The sequence below is a fragment of the Salmo salar genome, chromosome ssa05, assembly GCF_905237065.1.
Source record: "Salmo salar chromosome ssa05, Ssal_v3.1, whole genome shotgun sequence".
Taxonomy (NCBI): Eukaryota; Metazoa; Chordata; class Actinopteri; order Salmoniformes; family Salmonidae; genus Salmo; species Salmo salar.
Genome location: NC_059446.1, coordinates 8,338,183 through 8,364,884, shown reverse-complemented (window position 1 = coordinate 8,364,884; position 26,702 = coordinate 8,338,183). Strand labels below are relative to the sequence as shown.

Below are 26,702 nucleotides of genomic sequence, written 5' to 3'. Positions count from 1 at the left end.
TTTTAACAACTAAACATGCTTCATGACCCCTAAAGTGATAAAAAACTATAACAGATTATGACTGATGATAATGATTCCAAACAGGTTATGCTGCCATCTCTCCTCCCCCGTGACTCTCATTAGGAGCCTCAGTGGGCCATTCACTGTACAAAAGCACACATGTCTTGGTGCATTATGCTAATTCACTTCCTAACAAACTTGACATTCCATTGTTCTAACAGCTCATGGCTTCCGGAACACTGGGGGATGAGGAAATGTTATGACATATTACTGCCACTGGGAGGCACTAGAGACCTGGAAATATACTGTAGTAGGCTGCCTGTATTGGTAAAGGCTACTGTATTTTTCTGTTTTGTTTTTTATTTAACCAGGAAAGTCAGTTCAAATCAAATTATTATTTACAATGACGACCTACCCCGGGCGATGTTGGGTGCCGCCCTATGGGACTCCCAATCACAGCCGAATGGGATGAAGCCTGGATTTGTGCAGTGAAGCCTCTTGTACTGAGATGCAGTGCCTTGGACCGCTGTATCCCCTCAGGAGCCAAATTAAAACTTAGTCAAATCAAACGTGAATAGGGTCTTGAAATATTGTCTTCAAATTCGTTTTTTTTTAAAGAGACACAAAGTTTTACTCAAAGGTTTACTCTATTATTACTGTCAATGAGATATTATACTATTTAATTGAACGATAGCACCGTAAATACGTCGTCCATTTTTTAAAAGAATATGTCCGATTTTTTCCCTAATTTGTCATGCTATATGAAAATACCCTGTTAAACCCTTCTGATTTATTAAGTTATAGATAAATTAGCAACTAAATGCAACAAGGCAAATTTGCAGGTCAAAATGATAGTCTATCATACATGTACATTATTTGTACTGTACACACACACACACACACACACACACACACACACACACACACACACACACACACACACTCTCTCACACACACACACACTCTCACACTCACACACACACACACACTCACACACACACACACACACACTCACTCACTCACTCACTCACTCACTCACTCACTCACACTCACACACACACACACACACACACACACACACACACACACACACACACACACTCACACACACTCACACACACTCACACACACTCACACACACACACACACACACACACACACACACACACACACACACACACACACACACACACACTCACACTCACACACACTCACACACACACACACACACACACTCACACACACACACTCACACACACACACCAAACTCAACACAGAGTTTGTGTCCCAAATGGCACCCTATTTCCTATATAGTGCAACACTTTTGACCAGAGCCCTATAGGTAGTAGTGCACTACTTTTGACCAGAGCCTAATGGGCCCTGCACAAAAGTAATACACTATATAGGGAATAGGGTGCCATTTTAAACACAGCCACACAATCAGAAACAAACAGTGTCTTCACTCAGAGTAAGCCTAGGTCTCTTCGTCATCGCTGTGATGTTGTGCTTGTTTCTCCTCCGTTAGCCGGCTCTCATCGATGTTCTCCAGTGAGTCGGCTCTCTGTAGTACAAGGTCAGACACGTTAATACACGCTAAGGTGTTCTGCTCCGGATAAATCCAGGGCTTCAGGTTAGGGTTGTGCTTCCTCTTCCACTCTGGATACTTTTGACAGGCCTTGTAGATCTTCTTCATGGCCTAGGGGGAAGGAGCAGAAATTTAGATTCTAAATGAATATGTTAATTAAGAGCCTATTAGATAAGCCATGCATACATGTTTTGAAGGGTTTTATAAGTAAGCAATAAACTGTAAATTATGTGTTTATAAATAGTTGTTAAATGTGTAATAATGAGTTATAACAGCACGGTATTACTTTTAATGGTGTCCACGATTAGCGATTTTGGAATCAAAACAGTCAAAACATCTTTGGGAAATGCATGTACTTCCTGAAACCAATAGATGGAGGCAGAGATATACAATAATTTCTCTCTTTCCCAAACCAGAGATGGATAATATAGACTACCCCATGGGATGTGTTAGGAACAATCTCTCTAGTTCTCGCTTTCAAGATACTACATTTCTAAAACAGATTTTATTTTATTAGGATCTCTTTTCGTCCTCATTTCAACTAATCTTCTTTAAACATTTAAATCCAATGTTTTAAAACGACCACATTTTCACATATAAACCCACCGTTACAAACAGACATAATACACTGACAGATGGACCAGATTGATTATCAGATGGTCCAGATTGATAATATTACCTTTGGTGCTACGAACTGAGACGCTCTGTTCACCACCCACTTGGGAAGCGAACCTGCAGTCCAAAGAAAAAACATGAAGGTACAACACCAATACAATACTCCTCAAGTATTTCTAGTAGGCAGGCCTATGATAGCAAATACAATACTAGCAAAAATGTGTTTTTCACTCCTTAAAAAAAACACACTGCTTCCTGTTGATATAGTTCATGCGGGACCCCTGGTTTACAGTAAGGACAGTATACAGTAGATATAGTTCCTACAGGACCCCTGGTTTACAGTAAGGACAGTATACAGTAGATATAGTTCCTACAGGACCCCTGGTTTACAGTAAGGACAGTAGACAGTAGATATAGTTCCTACAGGACCCCTGGTTTACAGTAAGGACAGTAGACAGTAGATATAGTTCCTACAGGACCCCTGGTTTACAGTAAGGACAGTATACAGTAGATATAGTTCCTACAGGACCCCTGGTTTACAGTAAGGACAGTATACAGTAGATTTAGTTCCTACAGGACCCCTGGTTTACAGTACGGACAGTATACAGTAGATTTAGATCCTACAGGACCCCTGGTTTACAGTAAGGACAGTATACAGTAGGTATAGTTCCTACAGGACCCCTGGTTTACAGTAAGGACAGTATACAGTAGATTTAGTTCCTACAGTACCCCTGGTTTACAGTAAGGACAGTAGACAGTAGATTTAGTTCCTGCAGGACCCCTGGTTTACAGTAAGGACAGTAGACAGTAGATATAGTTCCTACAGGACCCCTGGTTTACAGTAAGGACAGTAGACAGTAGATTTAGTTCCTACAGGACCCCTGGTTTACAGTAAGGACAGTATATAGTAGATTTAGTTTCTGCAGGACTCATGGTTTACAGTAAAGACAGTAGACAGTAGATATAGTTCCTATAGGACCCCTGGTTTACAGTAAGGACAGTAGACAGTAGATATAGTTCCTATAGGACTCCTGGTTTACAGTAAGGACAGTAGACAGTAGGTATAGTTCCTATAGGACCCCTGGTTTACAGTAAGGACAGTAGACAGTAGATATAGTTCCTACAGGACCCCTGGTTTACAGTAAGGACAGTAGACAGTATATATAGTTCCTATAGGACCTATGGTTTACAGTAAAGACAGTAGACAGTAGATATAGTTCCTACAGGACCCCTGGTTTACAGTACGGACAGTAGACAGTATATATAGTTCCTATAGGACCCCTGATTTACAGTAAGGACAGTAGACAGTATATATAGTTCCTACAGGACCTATGGTTTACAGTAAGGACAGTAGACAGTAGATATAGTTCCAACAGGACATATGGTTTACAGTAAGGACAGTAGACAGTAGATATAGTTCTTACAGGACCCCTGGTTTACAGTAAGGACAGTAGACAGTAGATATAGTTCCTACAGGACCTATGGTTTACAGTAAGGACAGTAGACAGTATATATAGTTCCTACAGGACCCCTGGTTTACAGTAAGGACAGTAGACACTATATATAGTTCCTATAGGACCTATGGTTTACAGTAAGGTCAGTAGACAGTGTATATAGTTCCTACAGGACCCCTGGTTTACAGTAAGGACAGTAGACAGTAGATATAGTTCCTACAGGACCTATGGTTTACAGTAAGGACAGTAGACAGTAGATATAGTTCCTATAGGACCTATGATTTACAGTAAGGACAGTAGACAGTAGATATAGTTCCTACAGGACCTATGGTTTACAGTAAGGACAGTAGACAGTAGATATAGTTCCTACAGGACCTATGGTTTACAGTAAGGACAGTAGACAGTAGATATAGTTCCTACAGGACCTATGGTTTACAGTAAAGACAGTAGACAGTAGGTATAGTTCCTACAGGACCCCTGGTTTACAGTAAGGACAGTAGACAGTATATATAGTTCCTACAGGACCTATGGTTTACAGTAAGGACAGTAGACAGTAGATATAGTTCCTACAGGACCTATGGTTTACAGTAAAGACAATAGACAGTAGGTATAGTTCCTATAGGACTCCTGGTTTACAGTAAGGACAGTAGACAGTAGATATAGTTCCTATAGGGCCTATGGTTTACAGTAAAGACAGTAGACAGTAGGTATAGTTCCTATAGGACTCCTGGTTTACAGTAAGGACAGTAGACAGTAGATATAGTTCCTACAGGACCTATGGTTTACAGTAAGGACAGTAGACAGTAGGTATAGTTCCTACAGGACCCCTGGTTTACAGTAAAGGCAGTATACAGTACAGAAGTGTGACGATACTTTTCCAGCTGTTCATAGCTTCTGGGGATTCCATGCCATGAATATGAGCTTTGCAGCAACGCACACACACAGACGCACACACACAGCGAGTCTCTTCACACTCAAGGACACACACACACACACACACACACACACACACACACACACACACACACACACACACACACACACACATCAATGGAACAGAAGGCATTTATTATCAATGGGGTAGCTTGGAGCAGCACAGAAAACAGATGACATCAGCAGATTCAGAAAACATGTCTTCAGCAGCAGTGGTGCTAAACTGGTGCAGGGGGCATCAAAGGCTTCCTGATGCTTCACACTCAAGGACACACACACACACTGAGTCTCTTCACACTCAAGGACACACACACACACACACACTGAGTCTCTTCTCCCTCAAGGACACACACACACTGAGTATCTTCACACTCAAGGACACACACACACACACACTCACTGAGTCTCTTCACCCTCAAGGACACACACACACTCACTGAGTATCTTCTCCCTCAAGGACACACACACACTGAGTATCTTCACACTCAAGGACACACGCACACTGAGTATCTTCACACTCAAGGACACACACACACACTGAGTATCTTCTCCCTCAAGGACACACACACACTGAGTATCTTCTCCCTCAAGGACAGACATTTGGTTGGAGTTAAGCTGTATTATAAACTAGGTCCAATGATGAAAAGTGTTGTTAAATTCCAATGGAGCACACAGAGTCCTTTCAGACAATGTGTTGATCTGCTGCACTCTGACATTGGGTTTACAAAAGGTGCAAGAGAAGACATACTGTATACTATAGTGAAACAGTCTCTCCAAACTTTAATCAGATGCAATGTGAGATCAGATGCAAGCTTTCTGTCAGTAATGGCCTTCTTTAGAGCACGGTCGTTAAAAGCACCTTAAATATCTTTGATAGGAAGGATATATGCCACAGGTCATATCATCGGCCTAATATATATATATATATATTTTTTTTTAAAAGTTACTTATGAAACATAATCTTGTTGCGTTTGATCGTTTGCCTGATTCCTTCCTAAGACCTGTGTCTGTGTACACAGAGGTATTTCAACAGGACTCTCAGTGTGGAGTGAAGCTAGGGGAGTTTGAGCTAATAGGACTGGTGTTACGTACACAAACAGACAGAGCAGTTTTCTCATAGCACCCTATGACAGCGATGCACTGTATCCAGATCCGGTGTTGACCAGCATAGAGCTGTTGTCACGTCCTGACCCTTGTAAGATGTCATTTTCTATAGTAGAGTAGGTCAGGGCGTGACAGGGGCGTTTTGGGTGGTTTTCTATGTTTTCTATTTCTATGTTTAAGTTCTAGTTTTTCTATTTTTATGTTTTTTTGGGGGGGGGATTGATCTCCAATTGGAGGCAGCTGGTCCTCGTTGCCTCTAATTGGAGATCATATTTAAGTAGGGTTTTTTCCCACCTGTGTTTGTGTTATTTTCTGTTTATTCTCTGTACCTGACAGAACTGTATTCTGATCGTTTGCCGTTTGTTATTTTGTCTTTAGTGTTTTTCGAGTTAATAAATATCATAATGAGCACTATACACGCTGCCCTTTGGTCCCATCTATACGACAGCCGTTACAGCTGTACTGTAAACACCAAAACATGATGTTATGTAAATCATTTAGATGTACAGTGCTGTATATAACCAGTTAAAAGGCTTACCTTTGGGATCGACCTGCGTTAGGTAATAGAGAGTGGAGGAGTTTGCTCCGTTGGACTGAATCAGGTAGCCTGTCAGCAGAGACACCGCTCTCACACAGTCCTTTCTGGGTGGATATTGCTGGAATAAGACCAATCAAATGACCAATCAAATGAAAGTATTATTCATACATGGATTACCATAACACATGAAAGCAGTCAGCTGTTCACATTATGTTTAGATTTCTTCTGTTTAACAAACCAGATTTCTTCTGTTCTGAGTCACAGAGTCATGTAGAGATGTTGATCTGACTTCTACAGTAGACTGGGCCTCTGGCAGAGCTTTCTCACTGACTCTGCCAAACAGCACTAATGGAATCTATCTATTGTACAAAATTCACTAGACGACATGTACAACTTTAGATAAGTCAAATCATCTTTGTAATCCTACTTGTATGAAAAAGAGGTCCAGCCACTCGTCCATTGTGACGTTGTTTTTATATAACTAGGTGGGCCTCCTAATCACGGCCGGATGTGATACAGCCTGGATTCAAACCAGGGACTGCAGTGACACCTCTTGCACTGAGATGCAGTGCCTTAGACCTCTGCGCCGCTCGGGAGCCCCACGGTTGATAATATTCAGAGCAAAGCAACACCGTGTGTAGATAAAGGTACATACCGGGTGTTTGACAGAGTAGTTGATGATCAGGTAGTCGTTGCCCAGAGGAAGCCATGATCTCATGGTGATAAAGTCCCTGTTCTTCAGGGGGCTCGGGCACTTCCCTACAAACACAATGACAACATGACTTCAGTGGAAGATGTTTCACTGAGTCCAAATGTCCACATACAGTAGCATTCTATTGTCTAGTTCTCTAGAGTTCTCAATGATTCTCAGTGACAAACTGCCTCACAACCCAGTCTATACAGTCTATTTCTATGCCTGATTAGATTGCTGTACCTTTCATCTCCAACATGTGGTTACAGCAGGCCTAATCATAAAAACACCTTTCACTTTGAGAAACATGGTTCAGTCTACTACATCTGTTGCATATTGACTCATACTGACTGGTGTTCACGTTCAGCAGTTCAGAATCCTCCTCCTCCTCTTCCTCCTCCCCTTCCTCTTTTCCTCCTCTCCCTTCTCCTCTTTCTCCTCCCCCTCCTCTTTCAGCTCTTCCTCATATTCCCCTCCTCCTCTTTCAGCTCTTCCTCATATTCCCCCCCCCGCCCCCCTATCCTACATCTGACAATAACTCTCAGGAGTAATATCCTGTCTGAAACTAACTCTCAGGAGTAATATCCTGTCTGAAACTAACTCTCAGGAGTAATATCCTGTCTGAAACTAACTCTCAGGAGTAATATCCTGTCTGAAACTAACTGTCAGGAGTAATATCCTATATCTGAAACTAACTCTCAGGAGTAATATCCTGTCTGAAACTAACTCACAGGAGTAATATCCTACATCTGAAACTAACTCTCAGGAGAAATATCCTGTCTGACACTAACTCTCAGGAGTAATATCCTGTCTGAAACTAACTCTCAGGAGTAATATCCTGTCTGAAACTAACTCTCAGGAGTAATATCCTGTCTGAAAATAACTCTCAGGAGTAATATCCTACATCTGAAACTAACTCTCAGGAGTAATATCCTGTCTGAAACTAACTCACAGGAGTAATATCCTACATCTGATACTAACTCTCAGGAGTAATATCCTGTCTGAAACTAACTCTCAGGAGTAATATCCTGTCTGAAACTAACTCTCAGGAGTAATATCCTGTCTGAAACTAACTCTCAGGAGTAATATCCTGTCTGAAACTAACTGTCAGGAGTAATATCCTACATCTGAAACTAACTCTCAGGAGTAATATCCTGTCTGAAACTAACTCACAGGGGTAATATCCTACATCTGAAACTAACTCTCAGGAGTAATATCCTGTCTGACACTAACTCTCAGGAGTAATATCCTGTCTGAAACTAACTCTCAGGAGTAATATCCTGTCTGAAACTAACTCTCAGGAGTAAAATCCTGTCTGAAAATAACTCTCAGGAGTAATATCCTACATCTGAAACTAACTCTCAGGAGTAATATCCTGTCTGAAACTAACTCTCGGGAGTAATATCCTGTCTGAAAATAACTCTCAGGAGTAATATCCTGTCTGAAACTAACTCTCAGGAGTAATATCCTACATCTGAAACTAACTCACAGGAGTAATATCCTGTCTGAAACTAACTCTCAGGAGTAATATCCTGTCTGAAACTAACTCTCAGGAGTAATATCCTGTCTGAAACTAACTCTCAGGAGTAATATCCTACATCTGAAACTAACTCACAGGAGTAATATCCTGTCTGAAACTAACTCTCAGGAGTAATATCCTGTCTGAAACTAACTCTCAGGAGTAATATCCCGTCTGAAACTAACTCTCAGGAGTAATATCCCGTCTGAAACTAACTCACAGGAGTAATATCCTGTCTGAAACTAACTCTCAGGAGTAATATCCTGTCTGAAACTAACTCACAGGAGTAATATCCTGTCTGAAACTAACTCTCAGGAGTAATATCCTGTCTGAAAATAACTCTCAGGAGTAATATCCTGTCTGAAACTAACTCTCAGGAGTAATATCCTACATCTGAAACTAACTCTCAGGAGTAATATCCTGTCTGAAACTAACTCTCAGGAGTAATATCCTGTCTGAAACTAACTCTCAGGAGTAATATCCTGTCTGAAACTAACTCTCAGGAGTAATATCCTGTCTGAAACTAACTCTCAGGAGTAATATCCTGTCTGACACTAACTCTCAGGAGTAATATCCTGTCTGAAACTAACTCTCAGGAGTAATATCCTACATCTGAAACTAACTCTCAGGAGTAATATCCTGTCTGAAACTAAATCTCAGGAGTAATATCCTGTCTGAAACTAACTCTCAGGAGTAATATCCTGTCTGAAACTAACACTCAGGAGTAATATCCTGTCTGAAACTAACTCTCAGGAGTAATATCCTGTCTGAAACTAACTCTCAGGAGTAATATCCTGTCTGACACTAACTCTCAGGAGTAAAATCCTGTCTGAAACTAACTCTCAGGAGTAATATCCTGTCTGAAAATAACTCTCAGGAGTAATATCCTGTCTGAAACTAACTCTCAGGAGTAATATCCTGTCTGAAAATAACTCTCAGGAGTAATATCCTGTCTGAAACTAACTCTCAGGAGTAATATCCTACATCTGAAACTAACTCTCAGGAGTAATATCCTGTCTGAAACTAACTCTCAGGAGTAATATCCTGTCTGAAACTAACTCTCAGGAGTAATATCCTGTCTGAAACTAACTCTCAGGAGTAATATCCTGTCTGAAAATAACTCTCAGGAGTAATATCCTGTCTGAAACTAACTCTCAGGAGTAATATCCTGTCTGACACTAACTCTAGGGAGTAATATCCTGTCTGAAACTAACTCTCAGGAGTAATATCCTACATCTGAAACTAACTCTCAGGAGTAATATCCTGTCTGAAACTAACTCTCAGGAGTAATATCCTGTCTGAAAATAACTCTCAGGAGTAATATCCTGTCTGAAACTAACTCTCAGGAGTAATATCCTACATCTGAAACTAACTCACAGGAGTAATATCCTGTCTGAAACTAACTCTCAGGAGTAATATCCTACATCTGAAACTAACTCACAGGAGTAATATCCTACGTCTGTGTTGACAGTAAGTCTGCCGATATCATGGGTGTCGATCATGTTGCTGTCCCAGTTCTTCCGGTAGCTGGTGTCATGAAGGACGTCGTAAAGGGTCTCAGCAGTCACGTCCTTACACGCTATCCTCATCTGAAACAATAAGTTAAACAACACATTATATTAAAAAATGTATTGATAGATATATCTGTGTAATAACCTTAAACCTTGTTACCATGTTATTACGTAGTAATTTCTATGTCCCTGCTGTTCTGCTACTGCTAATTACTGTGTAATTACATAGGACTAGGTTAGCTATGAATAACAAGGTAAAACAGAGATTGATTCGACTTCCCTGAACTGGGTCCTCTGAAGCTGTAACTGTCTTTAGTATCGACGAAGTTTAGAACGATGTAGTAGTGCACGCCATAAAAATAGATCTGACGCAAAAACCTGCTACAGGCTTGATTCTAGAAGGATTTATGTTACAGTTAACACTGTTGGAATGCTCCCAATAGATCAGTCTGTGTTTTACAGTAAAGATTACACTGTGCAGAAAACCTTCATCAACTAGATTTCAAAAGATCTCCAGGTGGGAATACAGTACATTACACCACCATAACAACAACATTTGAAGTTGAGGAAGTTGAATATATTCTATTACTGTAATTCCTGTGTGACCACATGGAACCAACGGAATAAACCAGGACCTAACTACATTCATTTACCATAGGATATATATTAGTTGAATTAAAAATAAACTATAGGAAGTGTTGCCTTGGAGATATTACATAAGATTACATCCATCCTAATGCTCTCTGTTTACATTACATCCATCCTAATGCTCTCTGTTTACATTACATCCATCCTAATGCTCATTATACAGTATAGTGTACATCATATTAAACCCTATACAGTATAGTGTACATCATATTAAACTCTATACAGTATAGTGTACATCATATTAAACCCTATACAGTATAGTGTACATCATATTAAACTATATACAGTATAGTGTACAACATATTAAACGATATACAGTATAGTGTACATCATATTAAACTCTATACAGTATAGTGTACATGATATTAAACCCTGTACAGTATAGTGTACATCATGTTAAACTGTTTACAGTATAGTGTACATCATGTTAAACTGTTTACAGTATAGTGTACATCATGTTAAACTGTTTACAGTATAGTGTACATCATATTAAAATGGATACAGTATAGTGTACATCATATTAAACCCTGTACAGCATAGTGTACATCATATTAAACTCTATACAGTATAGTGTACATCATATTAAACTCTATACAGTATAGTGCACATGATATTAAACCCTGTACAGTATAGTGTACATCATATTAAACTATATACAGTATAGTGTACAACATATTAAACTATATACAGTATAGTGTACATCATATTAAACTCTATACAGTATAGTGTACATGATATTAAACCCTGTACAGTATAGTGTACATCATGTTAAACTGTTTACAGTATAGTGTACATCATGTTAAACTGTTTACAGTATAGTGTACATCATATTAAACTCTATACAGTATAGTGTACATCATATTAAACTCTATACAGTATAGTGCACATTATATTAAACCCTGTACAGTATAGTGTACATCATGTTAAACTGTTTACAGTATAGTGTACATCATATTAAACTGTTTACAGTATAGTGTACATGATATTAAACCCTGTACAGTATAGTGTACATCATATTAAACTGTTTACAGTATAGTGTACATCATATTGAAATGGATAAAGTAGGCCTAGCTACAAGCCAAGCACAGTGTATTATATTACAACGTAAACAAGCAAATAAGTGGATTTGCCCCATATCTCTGACGCATCACTGAGTGACTGATATATATACAGTTCTGCCTGCGCCACAGCAGCAGAGTGGGATGGGAGCGTGGGATAGCTGGGGGTCTTCAAGCCTTTCCTTGTGTTTGGGTTTGAGTGTTTTTATGTCCAAGACAAATGTATATATACAGTTGAAGTCGGAAGTTTCCATACACTTAGGTTGGAGTCATTAAAACTTGTTTTTCAACCACTCCACAAATTTCTTGTTAACAAACTATAGTTTTGGCAAGTTGGTTAGGCCATCTACTTTGTGCATGACACAAGTAATTTTTCCAACAATTGTTTACAGACATATTATTTCACGTATAATTCACTATATCACAATTCCAGTGGGTCAGAAGTTTACATACACTAAGTTGACTGTGCCTTTAAACAGCTTGGAAAATTCCAGAAAATGATGTCATGGCTTTAGAAGCTTCTGATAGTGTCACGCCCTGACCTTAGAGATCCTTTTTATTCTCTATTTTGGTTAGGTCAGGGTGTGATTAGGGTGGGTACTCTTGTCTTTGTATTTCTATGTTGGCCTGATATGGTTCCCAATCAGAGGCAGCTGTATCTTGTTGTCTCTGATTGGGGATCATATTTAGGCAGCCTTTTCCCACCTGTTGTTTGTGGGATCTTATTTTGAGTCAGTGCATGTAGCAGCTCTGTCGTCACGGTTTGTTGGTTGTAAAGTTTCACTAAAATAAAATGTGGAACTCAGAGCACGCTGCGCATTGGTCCTTCTCTACACACAATAGTGACAGAAGATCCCACCACCAACGGACCAAGCAGCGTGCCCAGGAGGAGCAGGGATCCTGGGCCTGGGAGGAAAGCCAGGAGTGGAGGACATCCTGGACTTGGGAGGAAATAATGGCAGGAGACAAAAGCCTGCCATGGAAACAAGCGGAAGCAGCGAAGGAGGAACGACGACGACGCCAGGGTGAGCGGCCAGGACGCAAGCCCAAAAGACAGCCCAAATTTTTTTGGGGGGAGGGGCACACAGACTGGTCGGCGGAGCCGAGGGGTGAACCAGAGCCAGTCGGGGAGTCGAGTGAGGAACTCGACAAAAGATTCCGGAGAGAGGTGTTGGCGTTGAGAGCGCTGCAGAGCGGGCGTGCTGAGGAGCGTGACACCAGTCCGGTGTCATATGCACCAGGCCTCCAGTGCGCCTCCCCAGTCCGGTACGTCCTGTGTCTCCTCCACACACTCGCCCTGAGGTGTGTGTCACAGTTCCGGTACAATGTGTGCCGGTTCTACACACCGTGTCTCCAGTGCGCCTCCACAGCCCAGTGTGTCCTGTGCCAGCCCCCCGCACTTGCCGTGTGAAGGTCTGTCCAGGACGTGTTGTGCCAGCTCTACGCTCCAGACCTCCAGTGCGCCTCTACGGTCCAGTACATCCTGCACCGGCTCTACGCTCCAGACCTCCGGTGCGCCTCCACATTCCAGTACGTCCTGTGCCTCCTCCCCGCACTTGCCCTGAAGTGCGTGTCACTAGTCCGGTGTCACCTGTACCAGCCCCACGCATCAGGCCTCCAGTGCACCTTCATAGTCCAGAGCATCCGGCGACAGTTCCCAGTGCAGAGCTTCCGGCGACAGTTCCCAGTCCAGAGCTTCCGGCGACGGTCCACAGTCCGGAACCTCCAGCGACGGTCCACAGTCCGGAACCTCCAATGACGGTCCACGGTCCGGAACCTCCTGAGACGGCCCACGGTCCGGAACCTCTTGAGACGGCCCACGGTCCGGAACCTCCTGAGACGGCCCACGGTCCGGAACCTCCTGAGACGGCCCACGGTCCGGAACCTCCTGAGACGGCCCACGGTCCGGAACCTCCTGAGACGGCCCACGGTTCAGAGCCTCTAGTGACGATCCATGGCACGGAGCCTCTACTGACAATCCATGGTACGGAGCCTCCAGGGATGATCCAGGGCCCGGAGCCTCCAGAGACGATCCAAGGTCCGGAGCCTCCAGAGACAATCCAAGGTCCGGAGCCTCCAGCAACGGTTCCCAGTCCAGAGCCTCCAGCGGGGGTTCCCAGTCCAGAGCCTTCAGCGAGGGCTCCCAGTCCGGAGTCCCCGGGGGCGATCCACGGTCCAGTGCCTCCGGCGACGATCCACGGTCCGGTTCCTCCGGTGACGATCCACGGTCCAGTTCCTCCGGCGACGATTCACGGTCCAGAGCCTCCGGCGACGATCCGCGGTCCGGTTCCACGGAAGAGGAGGGATCCGCAATCGGAGCGGGGTCTACGTCCCGAACCGGAGCCGCCACCGAGGCTAGATGCCCACCAGGACCTTCCCCTATACCCTCCCCTATAGACTCAGGTTTTGCGGCCGGAGTCCGCACCTTTGGGGGGGGGGGGTACTGTCACGCCCTGACCTTAGAGATCCTTTTTATTCTATGTATTTCTATGTTGGCCTGATATGGTTCCCAATCAGAGGCAGCTGTATCTCGTTGTCTCTGATTGGGGATCATATTTAGGCAGCCTTTTCCCACCTGTTGTTTGTGGGATCTTATTTTGAGTCAGTGCATGTTGCACCTCTGTCGTCACGGTTTGTAGGTTGTTTCTTTTTTTGTTGTTGGTTGTAAAGTTTCACTAAAATAAAATGTGGAACTCAGAGCACGCTGCGCCTTGGTCCTTCTCTACACACAATCGTGACAGATAGGCTAATTGACATCATTTGGGTCAATTGGAGGTGTTCTTGTGGATGTATTTCAAGGCCTACCTTCAAACTCAAGTGCCTCTTTGCTTGACATGGAAAAATCAAAAGAAATCAGCCAAGACCTCAGAAAACCAACCAGACGGCATAATTTCTTGTTTTATTAATTTACGGATAGGCAGGGTCACGCTCCAACATTCAGATGAATAAAGCATGTGTATAATGAGTCCACCAGATCAGAAGCATTAGGGATGACAGGGATGTTCTCTTGATAACTGTGTGAATTAGAAAAAAATTATGTCCTGCTAAGCATTCCAAAAGTAACGAATACTTTTGGGTGTCAGGGAAAATGTATGGAGTAAAAAGTACATCATTTTCTTTAGGAATGTAGTGACGTAAAAGTTGTAAAACATATAAATAGTAAAATACAGACACCCTAAAAACGAATTGGAAGTATTTGTACTTAAGTACTTTACACCACTGGCCACACCAATGTGTTGGAGGAAACACCGTACAGCTGGTGACCGAAGTTAGCGTGCATGCATCCTACCTGCCACTAGGAGTAGCTAGAGCGCGATGGGACAAGGACATCACGGCTGGCCAAACCCTCCCCTAACCCGGACGATGCTGGACCAAACCCTCCCCTAACCCGGACGATGCTGGACCAATTGTGCACCGCCTCATGGTTCTCCCAGTCGCGGCCGACTGCGACACAGCCTGGGATCGAACCCGGGTCTGTAGTGACACCTCAGACCGCTGCACCACTTGGGAGGCCAGACAAATGTATATTTTCTTCTCTTATTTGATCAGATCTTTTCTAATGATGGTGGCCCCTAGCCTTCCTTTCCTTGTGTTTGGGAGAGGAAGGAAGGACTGAGAGAGAGGAGCCAGTGGTCAGAAGTTTAGTGTTTATATTTAACCATGAGGCTGCAACAGGAGTTTCCCATAACACTTCGTATGGATACACTCTTCATTAAGCATTATAAGCGCATTTCTAACACCTTATTAGCTGTGCATAATGCATTATAATGCACAACTTAGTTTACTTTCCTGGCGCTCTTCATAGCTGAAGTAAATATGTTTATTTTGTCTCTTCTGTGATCAATGAGCTTGATTCTATGAAACTCATCTTCAGTGGGGACCGCTGGTTATTTGGCTGATCAAACGGCTCATTAAATGTTGGACTCTTTGTGAGTAAATAATTAAGAAAAGACAGGAGTCAAGATTCAAGTGGAAACAACAGGACAAAGAGTGGATTCATTCAATTCAATTTGACCCATTATCATAGAGGTGTAAAGTACAGGATAGGAAAACTGTAAAGAGGGGTTAGGTAGGCCTAGACCGGAGTAAGGATTCCACTTCCTTCCATTGTAAATCTTACAGGATGCCTTTGGTTAATCAGTGTGCAGGGACTACAGTTCTGTATAGCATGCCAGGTGTGACACAATCAGATATCGTGTGTCGGGTCAACGTAGCAAACGGCTCCACGTAACTCAATCAGTAGATCGCTTAGGTTGAGTTAATAATTCACCATCACATCCCCCTGTCCAACCCCCGTCCGGGCCTGGCTTCTAACAGAAGGCCTAGTCACTCCTCATTTCCACTGCCTGGGTTGCCTCCTTAGGTTAGGTTATGTCCCTCTGAATGGAATGTCGTCAATACCTAACTCTATGTTGTATTATTCAGGAGGCAAGAAGTGCATCACTGCCCCAGGAAATATTCATGTACTATAAAGAGAGATCTATCTAGCCATCATCTCTTGTTTTGTTGACGTTTGTTCTGGGTGTCAACATTTGTTTTCTCATTCATCCTTCTAAACAATTCATCATTCCTGTTTCTTTTGTCTTTCCTCTTTATCTGGGTTCCAGACAGGATCAGCTGGAGTTCCTTTAATAAGGGCTGTTACCCTCTTGGCCTGGCAGCAGGGGGGAATAGGGTTTCCTCGTTACTAGCTGCTAGCCATTACGAAAGTTTTCCACTCTTCATTTTTCAGGACCTCTCCTGGGTGGACGTCACATCAGAGACCCAGCCTGCCTTTCCTTTCTGACAGACAGAAACTGTCTGATGACCTAGTCTTACCCTAGCACTACAGTATAGCTGGCTGCTACAGAGGTATGGTCAGATGATTGAGTCTTACCTACTGTAGGACTACTATATAATATAGAAGTATACAATACATATTGCGTAATGTCGTCTAGTGTGTTGTGGGTTCTGTTTCTGAATGAATTATTTGGACCCTACTTGGTTACAGTATGCATCTACATTAGGTCAACATAGGCTATACTGCTATACTGCTATGCTACTATACTACAATACCACTACACTACTATTCCACTATACTACTATGCTGCTAAACCAATATACTACTATACCACTATACCAGTATTCTACTATACAACTACACTACTAATAAACGGCTATACTCATATACTACTATACTACTGTGCTACTATGCTACCATACCAATATACTAATATACTGCTATACTACTATACTACTATTCTACTATGCTAATATACCACTATGCTAGTATACCAATATAATGCTACACTGATATACTACTATGCCACTATGCTACAATACTACTATACTACCATACTAATATACTGCTATGCTACTATACTGCTATACCAATGTACTACTATGGTACTATACTACTATACTGCTATATTGATATACCGCTATACTGCTATCCTGCTATGCTACTATACTACTATGCTACAATACTACTATATTACTTCACTAATATACTACTATACGACTATGCAACTATGTTACTATGCTACTATACTAGTATACTAATATACTGCTATACTATGGCACAAATACACCACTATAATACTACACTACTATACTAATATACAACAGTACTGCTATACTACTATACTGCTATGGTGGTATACTGCTATACTACTATACTGCTCTGTCAATATACTGCTATACTAACATACTGCTATACTTCTATACTGTTATACTGCTATACTACAATGATAATATACTAATATACTACTATACCACTATACTACTATCCCACTACACTACTATACTACCACACTACTATACTACTATATTAATATACTGCTAAACTACTATAACACTATACTAATATATTACTACACTGCAATACTACTATCCTACTATACTATGATACTAATATACTGCTATGCCAATATACTACTACACTCCTATACTACTATGCTACCATGCTATTATACTGCTATACTACTATGCTACAATACTACTGCTACATTAATATACCTCTATACTAGTATACTACTACATTACAATACTGCTATACTGGTATATTGCTATACTACTATAGTGCTATACAACAATACCGCTATATTAGTATACCGCTATACTACACACATATACTACTATACTACAATAATACTATACTAATATACTGCTACACCGCTATACTGCTATCCTACTATACTGCTATACTGCTATATTAAAATACTGCTATACTACCATAATACTACACTAACATGCTGCTATACTTCTATCCTACTATACTACTGTACTAATATACTGCTATGCCAATGCACTACGACACTCCTATACTATTATACCACTATACTACTATACTGGTGTACTACTATACCAATATACTACTATGCTGCTATGCTACTATACTACTATAATATTATAAAATATACTGCTATACTACTATACTGCTATACTAATATACTGCTGTACTAATATACTGCTATGCCAATGCACTTCTATGCTCCTATACTACTCTGCCATTATACTACTACGCTACTATACTACCATACTCATATACTAATATACCAATATACCGATATACTGATATACTGAAATACTACTATGCTGCTATGCTACTATACTAATATACTATTATGCTTCTATACCACTATACTGGTATACTGATATACTACTATACTGCTATACTAATATACTGCGGTACTGCTATACTACTATACTACTATGCTGCAATATTAATATACCGCTATATTAGTATGCTGCTGTACTACTATACAGCTGTACTACTATACTACTATGCTACTATACTACCATACAAATATACTAATGTATTGCTATACTACTATACTAATATACTACTATCCTACTGCTATGTTGGTATACCGCTGTACCGCTATACCACCATACTACTATACTGATTTATTAATATACTGCTATATTGCTATATTAATATACTGATATACTACCATCCTGCTATGCTACTATACTACCATACTACTATTCTGCAATATTACTATACTGCAACACTACTATAATACTATACTAGTATACTACTATACTGCTATACTATTATCCTACTATACTGCTATGCCAATATACTACTATGGTCCTGTACTGCTATACTACTATACCACTATGTTAATGTACTGCCATACTAATATACTAATATACTGCTATACTAGTATACTACTATGCTGCTATGATGGTATACTGCTATACCACTATACTGCTATATCAATGTTCTGCTATACTACTATACTACTATACTGCTATATCCGTATACTGCTATACTACTGCACTGTTATACTACGATACTACAATAATACTATACTAACATACTACTATGCCGCTATACTACTATACTACTATTCTGCTATATTGACATATTGCTATACTAGTTTAATACTATACCAATATATTATTATACTGCTATACTACTATCCTGCTATACTACTATAACACTATGCCAATATAATACTATAGTCCTATACTACAACAGTACTATGCTTCTATACTACCATGCTGATGTACTAATATACCGCTATACTTCTATACTACTATGCTGCTATACTACTATATTAATATCCCAATATACAAATATACTACTACAGTACTATGTTGCTATTCTACTATACTACTACACATATATACTACTATACTGCTATACCACCATACTACTATACTGTTGTACCACTATACTACTAGACTGCTATACTAATATAGTACAGCACTGCTATACTGCTACTACTATGCTAAATTACTGCTATATTGATATACTGCTATATTAATATACTGCTATACTACTATACTGGTTTATTGATATACTGCTATACTACTATACTGCTACACTACTATACTGCTATTTTAACATACCACTATATTAATATACTGCTATACTACTATATTACTACTATACTGCTGTGCTACTATACTACCATACTAATATATTGCTATTCTGCTATGCTATTATACCACTATACTACTGTACTAATATACTACTATACTGCTATGCCACTATACTAATATACTGATATACTGATATACTACTATACTACAGTGCTGCTATACCACTATACTAATATACTTCTATATCAATATACTGCTATACTACTATACTGTTATGCAACTATACTACCATACTTATATACTAAAATGTTGCTATTCTACTATAATGCTGTACTACTATGCTAATATACTACTATACTACTTTGCTACTATACCAATATACTGCTACACTGCTATATTACTATACTAATATACTACTATACTACTACACTGCTATACTGCTATGCTACTATAGTACTATACTACTATACTACAATGCTGCTATACTGCTATATTGGTATGCTGCTAGGCTACTATACTACCATACCACTATACTGCTGTATTAGTATATTGCTATACTACTATGCTGTTATACTGTAATGATACTATACTAATATACTACTATACTGCTATACTACTATCCTGCTATACTACTATACTGTTATACTGCTATGCTACTATACTGCTCTGCTACTATACTGCTATGCTGCTAAACTGCTATCCTGCTATGCTACTTTACTACTATACTACTATACTGCTATGCTACTTTACTACTATACAGCTATACTGCTATACTGCTATACTGTAGGGCAGAATTGGGATCCGCCTGAATTCCTATCCAATGGTGCAATAACAAACCTTCCATGAAATATGAATGAATCCTCTGGAACTGATGAGTATTCTAGGACATGAGTACAGAATTAGACAAAAAGGTGCTATCTAGAACCTAAAAGGGTTATTTGGCTGTCCCCATAGAGAACGCTTTGAAGAGCCCTATTTGGTTCCAGGTAGAACCCTTTGGGGTTCCATGTGAGGCCCTTTCCACAGAGGGTTCTATATGGAACCCAACAGGGTTCTACCTGGAACTGAAAAACGATTCTACAAGGAACCAAAAAGGGTTCTCCTTTGGAGACAACCGAAGAACCTTTTTGGAACCATTTTTTCTCCGAGTGTAGGCAATGCTTTCGGAAACCGCAACATTCTTGGTACATTGTACTGCATAATGTTGCTGTCCTAAATGATCATAAATGAGAGGAAGCTCTCCTTTTAATAAATAAGCTCTCTCTCTCTGATAAGCTCTCTCTCTCTCTCTCTCTCTCTCTCTCTCTCATCATCATCATCATCATCATCATCATCATGTCAGCCCTATTCACTAGACATGAAGCTCTGAGACTGAATAAACTACTCTCGTATCAACAAGCATTTGCTGCAAGATGAGAAGATGAGAAACCTCAGCAGTTATTTATCTAGTGAGTGTTACAGTATAGGAGAGAGTGTATTAGAGCTGACACAGCAGTATGGGTAATAGAACGCTCGAGGGGAGGACAGAAGAGAACCACAGCAGTATGGGTAATAGAATGCTCCAGGGGTCTCTAAGGGGGATGACAGAAGAGAAACACAGCAGTATGGGTAATAGAATGCTCCAGGGGAGGACAGAAGAGAACCACAGCAGTATGGGTAATAGAATGCTCCAGGGGAGGACAGAAGAGAACCACAGCAGTATGGGTAATAGAATGCTCCAGGGGTCTCTAAGGGGGATGACAGAAGAGAAACACAGCAGTATGGGTAATAGAATGCTCCAGGGGAGGACAGAAGAGAAACACAGCAGTATGGGTAATAGAACGCCCCAGGGGTGTCTAAGGGGGCGGACAAGAGAAACACAGCAGTATGGGTAATAGAATGCTCCAGGGGAGGACAGAAGAGAACCACAGCAGTATGGGTAATAGAACGCCCCAGGGGTGTCTAAGGGGGCGGACAAGAGAAACACAGCAGTATGGGTAATAGAATGCTCCAGGGGAGGACAGAAGAGAACCACAGCAGTATGGGTAATAGAATGCTCCAGGGGAGGACAGAAGAGGAACACAGCAGTATGGGTAATAGAATGCTCCAGGGGAGGACAGAAGAGAACCACAGCAGTATGGGTAATAGAATGCTCCAGGGGTCTCTAAGGGGGCGGACAAGAGAAACACAGCAGTATGGGTAATCGAATGCTCCAGGGGAGGACAGAAGAGAACCACAGCAGTATGGGTAATAGAATGCTCCATGGGTCTCTAAGGGGGAGGACAGAAGAGAAACACAGCAGTATGGGTAATAGAATGCTCCAGGGGTCTCTAAGGGGGAGGACAGAAGAGAAACACAGCAGTATGGGTAATAGAATGCTCCAGGGGAGGACAGAAGAGAACCACAGCAGTATGGGTAATAGAATGCTCCAGGGGAGGACAGAAGAGAAACACAGCAGTATGGGTAATAGAATGCTCCAGGGGAGGACAGAAGAGGAACACAGCAGTATGGGTAATAGAATGCTCCAGGGGTCTCTAAGGGGGCGGACAGAAGAGAAACACAGCAGTATGGGTAATAGAATGCTCCAGGGGTCTCTAAGGGGGAGGACAGAAGAGAAACACAGCAGTATGGGTAATAGAATGCTCCAGGGGAGGACAGAAGAGAACCACAGCAGTATGGGTAATAGAATGCTCCAGGGGAGGACAGAAGAGAAACACAGCAGTATGGGTAATAGAATGCTCCAGGGATCTCTAAGGGGGAGGACAGAAGAGAAACACAGCAGTATGGGTAATAGAATACTCCAGGGGAGGACAGAAGAGAACCACAGCAGTATGGGTAATAGAATGCTCCAGGGGAGGACAGAAGAGAACCACAGCAGTATGGGTAATAGAATGCTCCAGGGGAGGACAGAAGAGAACCACAGCAGTATGGGTAATAGAATGCTCCAGGGGTCTCTAAGGGGAGGACAGAAGAGAAACACAGCAGTATGGGTAATAGAATGCTCCAGGGGTCTCTAAGGGGGAGGACAGAAGAGAAACACAGCAGTATGGGTAATAGAATGCTCCAGGGGAGGACAGAAGAGAACCACAGCAGTATGGGTAATAGAATGCTCCAGGGGAGGACAGAAGAGAAACACAGCAGTATGGGTAATAGAATGCTCCAGGGGAGGACAGAAGAGAACCACAGCAGTATGGGTAATAGAACGCCCCAGGGGTCTCTAAGGGGGCGGACAAGAGAAACACAGCAGTATGGGTAATAGAATGCTCCAGGGGAGGACAGAAGAGAACCACACCAGTATGGGTAATAGAATGCTCCAGGGGAGGACAGAAGAGAACCACAGCAGTATGGGTAATAGAATGCTCCAGGGGTCTCTAAGGGGGAGGACAGAAGAGAAACACAGCAGTATGGGTAATAGAATGCTCCAGGGGTCTCTAAGGGGGAGGACAGAAGAGAAACACAGCAGTATGGGTAATAGAATGCTCCAGGGGAGGACAGAAGAGAACCACAGCAGTATGGGTAATAGAATGCTCCAGGGGAGGACAGAAGAGAAACACAGCAGTATGGGTAATAGAATGCTCCAGGGGAGGACAGAAGAGAAACACAGCAGTATGGGTAATAGAATGCTCCAGGGGTCTCTAAGGGGGCGGACAAGAGAAACACAGCAGTATGGGTAATAGAATGCTCCAGGGGTCTCTAAGGGGGAGGACAGAAGAGAAACACAGCAGTATGGGTAATAGAATGCTCCAGGGGAGGACAGAAGAGAAACACAGCAGTATGGGTAATAGAATGCTCCAGGGGAGGACAGAAGAGAAACACAGCAGTATGGGTAATAGAATGCTCCAGGGGAGGACAGAAGAGAAACACAGCAGTATGGGTAATAGAATGCTCCAGGGGAGGACAGAAGAGAACCACAGCAGTATGGGTAATAGAATGCTCCAGGGATCTCTAAGGGGGAGGACAGAAGAGAAACACAGCAGTATGGGTAATAGAATGCTCCAGGGGTCTCTAAGGGGGAGGACAGAAGAGAACCACAGCAGTATGGGTAATAGAATGCTCCAGGGGAGGACAGAAGAGAACCACAGCAGTATGGGTAATAGAATGCTCCAGGGGTCTCTAAGGGGGAGGACAGAAGAGAAACACAGCAGTATGGGTAATAGAATGCTCCAGGGGAGGACAGAAGAGAAACACCGCAGTATGGGTAATAGAATGCTCCAGGGATCTCTAAGGGGGAGGACAGAAGAGAACCACAGCAGTATGGGTAATAGAATGCTCCAGGGGTCTCTAAGGGGGAGGACAGAAGAGAACCACAGCAGTATGGGTAATAGAATGCTCCAGGGGAGGACAGAAGAGAACCACAGCAGTATGGGTAATAGAATGCTCCAGGGGAGGACAGAAGAGAAACACAGCAGTATGGGTAATAGAATGCTCCAGGGGAGGACAGAAGAGAACCACAGCAGTATGGGTAATAGAATGCTCCAGGGGAGGACAGAAGAGAAACACAGCAGTATGGGTAATAGAATGCTCCAGGGGAGGACAGAAGAGGAACACAGCAGTATGGGTAATAGAATGCTCCAGGGGAGGACAGAAGAGAAACACAGCAGTATGGGTAATAGAATGCTCCAGGGGTCTCTAAGGGGGCGGACAGAAGAGAAACACAGCAGTATGGGTAATAGAATGCTCCAGGGGTCTCTAAGGGGGAGGACAGAAGAGAAACACAGCAGTATGGGTAATAGAATGCTCCAGGGGAGGACAGAAGAGAACCACAGCAGTTTGGGTAATAGAATGCTCCAGGGGAGGACAGAAGAGAACCACAGCAGTATGGACAGAAGAGAACCACAGCAGTATGGGTAATAGAATGCTCCAGGGGAGGACAGAAGAGAACCACAGCAGTATGGGTAATAGAATGCTCCAGGGGAGGACAGAAGAGAAACACAGCAGTATGGGTAATAGAATGCTCCAGGGATCTCTAAGTCTACTGTAGACTATTGAGATGCATCCCAAGTGATGTTGAGACACTGACAGTATTTGTCATTATGTGCCACTAATATGGTTAAGAGACCAGCACACATTATAATAAGTTGTGGTTGACTATGTCATCAGTCACCAGTGTATTATGAAGCCTAAACCCTGGTGTACTTAGTCACCTATCTAATCAGAAAATATTAACTTTGTATGAACAGGGGAATTACTCAATGCCATGTTATTCACAAAGGTAAACCTACATCTCAAGTCGAACTTCTCAAGTCTACTCCAGACACAATATCATGAATACGGCTGTATACAGGATGTATTGATGATCGTATTGGTTTTCAAGTTAGGGAAAGTATCATTATGATTCCACACGTTAGATTCAAACCTGTTCAGTTGAAAATAAAATTATACTCATCTTGAGAAGCGCTACAATAGTTCGGTTTCTCCTGGAAACCTGACTTCCAGTCTCCTCTCCGCAGTGCAGTGCTTTCTCTTTAAGCACAGCACCAGACGTGCCGGAATGAATCTGTAGTAGCGACACACTTGCCTTTAGTTTCTGGATAGTTTTACACTCTTCATCCCTGCACCACACCGTCACGTTTCCCTTGTTGTAGCGCGCTGTCCATCCTTCCTGGTTTTCACATTGTTCCTTGAAGGAGGTAAAGTCTGTATCGTCTGGTATCTGAACGGGCATCTTCTTGTACCCTACTTGTGATGTGGTACAAATGTATCAGTAGGAGACAAAAACAGACAGAAATTGGTAATCTCCTTTTGTATTAGATCTTCCTTTGGCTTTGTTAGCTCCCACTGCAGTGCTGAGTTCGATGGTTATGGTAGATGTCAGCACAAAGTGCTTTCCAGGGGATATTCAGTAACAATTCAAGTCCCAATAACAAGTAGAAACTAATTTGAAGGTAGAGGTAAGACTAGTCCTGTTGATTCTGCCACCGCTACGTCGTCCTAAAGTCCCCTGCCTCTGAAGCTCTCACACCCCATCACTAGTCACTGTGGTGCAGCACGGTAAATAGGTAGAGGCGTCCGGTTACCAAGGTCCCGGTATCAGGTGCGGTAGTCCTAGACAACACAACATGGCCGCGTAGTTAGTCAGACTGACAGATGAACAACATGATCAGATGTCATGTTTATGATGTGTTTGTTTTTGGTCTAATTGTCTGCTGGTGAGGGTAGGTGAAAAAACGGAGCCTTTTATCTAGCAACCTGTAATAACGTTTATAATCACTTTATAATCACATTTTTATTAATGTTGCATATTTAAAAACGTCACTCTGTCCACTAATGAGTCACTGTATATAAGGACAACGATGTGGGCTCCTACAGATTAGGCATATTATTTTAGATGTGTTTTAAGGTTTTATTTCAGTTTTGCATTGCCACAACCACTAGTTGCCACCTGAAATAAAATTTAAAAAATATGAACAACGGTTTTGAGAATACATTATTTTACTCATCCACCTGAAGAGCAGTCATGATGATGATGATGATGTGTGACATTTATCTTAGCTTGCTATTCATCCATGATAATAGGAACCAATTCATTGCCTTTCTAACAATGAAACCTGACCACAATTGACTACCTCAATGGTTGATGATATTGAATCCAGGGGACAGACGTTGTCAGTGAAACTATACAGATGGGTTTCCCTTTCAAGGGAAGGCTGTTCAACTTTACCACAGTTACGTGAGGCCACAGGCTTTGTGAGTCTACAGGTAGGCAGGGAGTTGATCCCACCAACACAATTCATTGGAGTTCAGTGGGAGCTTGCAGTAAACATGGCTCAGAGAACTTTTGTGAGCCACTGACCCTTGTCACTTCAAGACATCTGCCCTGGTAACCTGACCCAACTACAAGCACAAAGCTACACCAGTATGATAGCCGATTAATCTAAATGACCATATTCTACTTTAAATTGACAGATTAAACAACCTGTTCTTCTTAACGATGAGTACCCTACAAACTCATCATTAAGCTCGGGACCCTGGGTCTGAACCCCGCCCTGTGCAACTTGGTCCTGGACTTCGTGACGGGCCGCCCCAAGGTGGTGAAGGTAGGAAACAACACCTCCGCTTCGTTGATCCTCAACACAGGGGCCCAACATAGGTGTGTGCTCAGCCCCCTCATGTACTCCCTGTTCACCCATGACTGTGTGGCCAAGCATGCCTCCAACTCAATCTTCAAGTTTGCAGACGACACAACAGTAGTAGGCCTGATTACCAACAATGACGAGACAGCCTACAGGGAGGAGGTGAGGGCCCTGGGAGA

The 26,702-nt window shown here is 42.0% G+C and overlaps 1 protein-coding gene and 1 pseudogene across 1 annotated transcript; both read right to left on the bottom strand.

Moving 5' to 3' along the window:
- Positions 1–26,702, bottom strand: part of LOC123743233 (basic proline-rich protein-like) — a 603,964-nt pseudogene that overhangs the window by 122,074 nt on the left and 455,188 nt on the right.
- On the bottom strand, positions 1,314–25,489 carry LOC106604145 (START domain-containing protein 10). The gene is made up of 6 exons (XM_014198551.2): positions 24,969–25,489; positions 9,881–10,028; positions 6,885–6,988; positions 6,230–6,347; positions 2,265–2,317; positions 1,314–1,696 (listed from the first exon to the last, which is right to left on the bottom strand). The coding sequence occupies exons 1-6, from the start codon at positions 25,113–25,115 to the stop codon at positions 1,475–1,477; spliced, it is 792 nt and encodes a 263-aa protein (XP_014054026.1). The 5' UTR covers positions 25,116–25,489; the 3' UTR covers positions 1,314–1,474.

What these genes read in the sequence shown, in the direction of transcription:
- LOC106604145 (XM_014198551.2), bottom strand. Translation starts at nt 25,115, where the DNA reads ATGCCCGTTCAGATACCAGACGATACAGACTTTACCTCCTTCAAGGAA. An exon ending in AAACTATCCAGAAACTAAAG is followed by an intron (nt 10,029 to 24,968) that starts GCAAGTGTGTCG and finishes TTATTGTTTCAG; the next exon opens with ATGAGGATAGCGTGTAAGGA. An exon ending in AACGCAGGTCGATCCCAAAG is followed by an intron (nt 2,318 to 6,229) that starts GTAAGCCTTTTA and finishes TTTGGACTGCAG; the next exon opens with GTTCGCTTCCCAAGTGGGTG.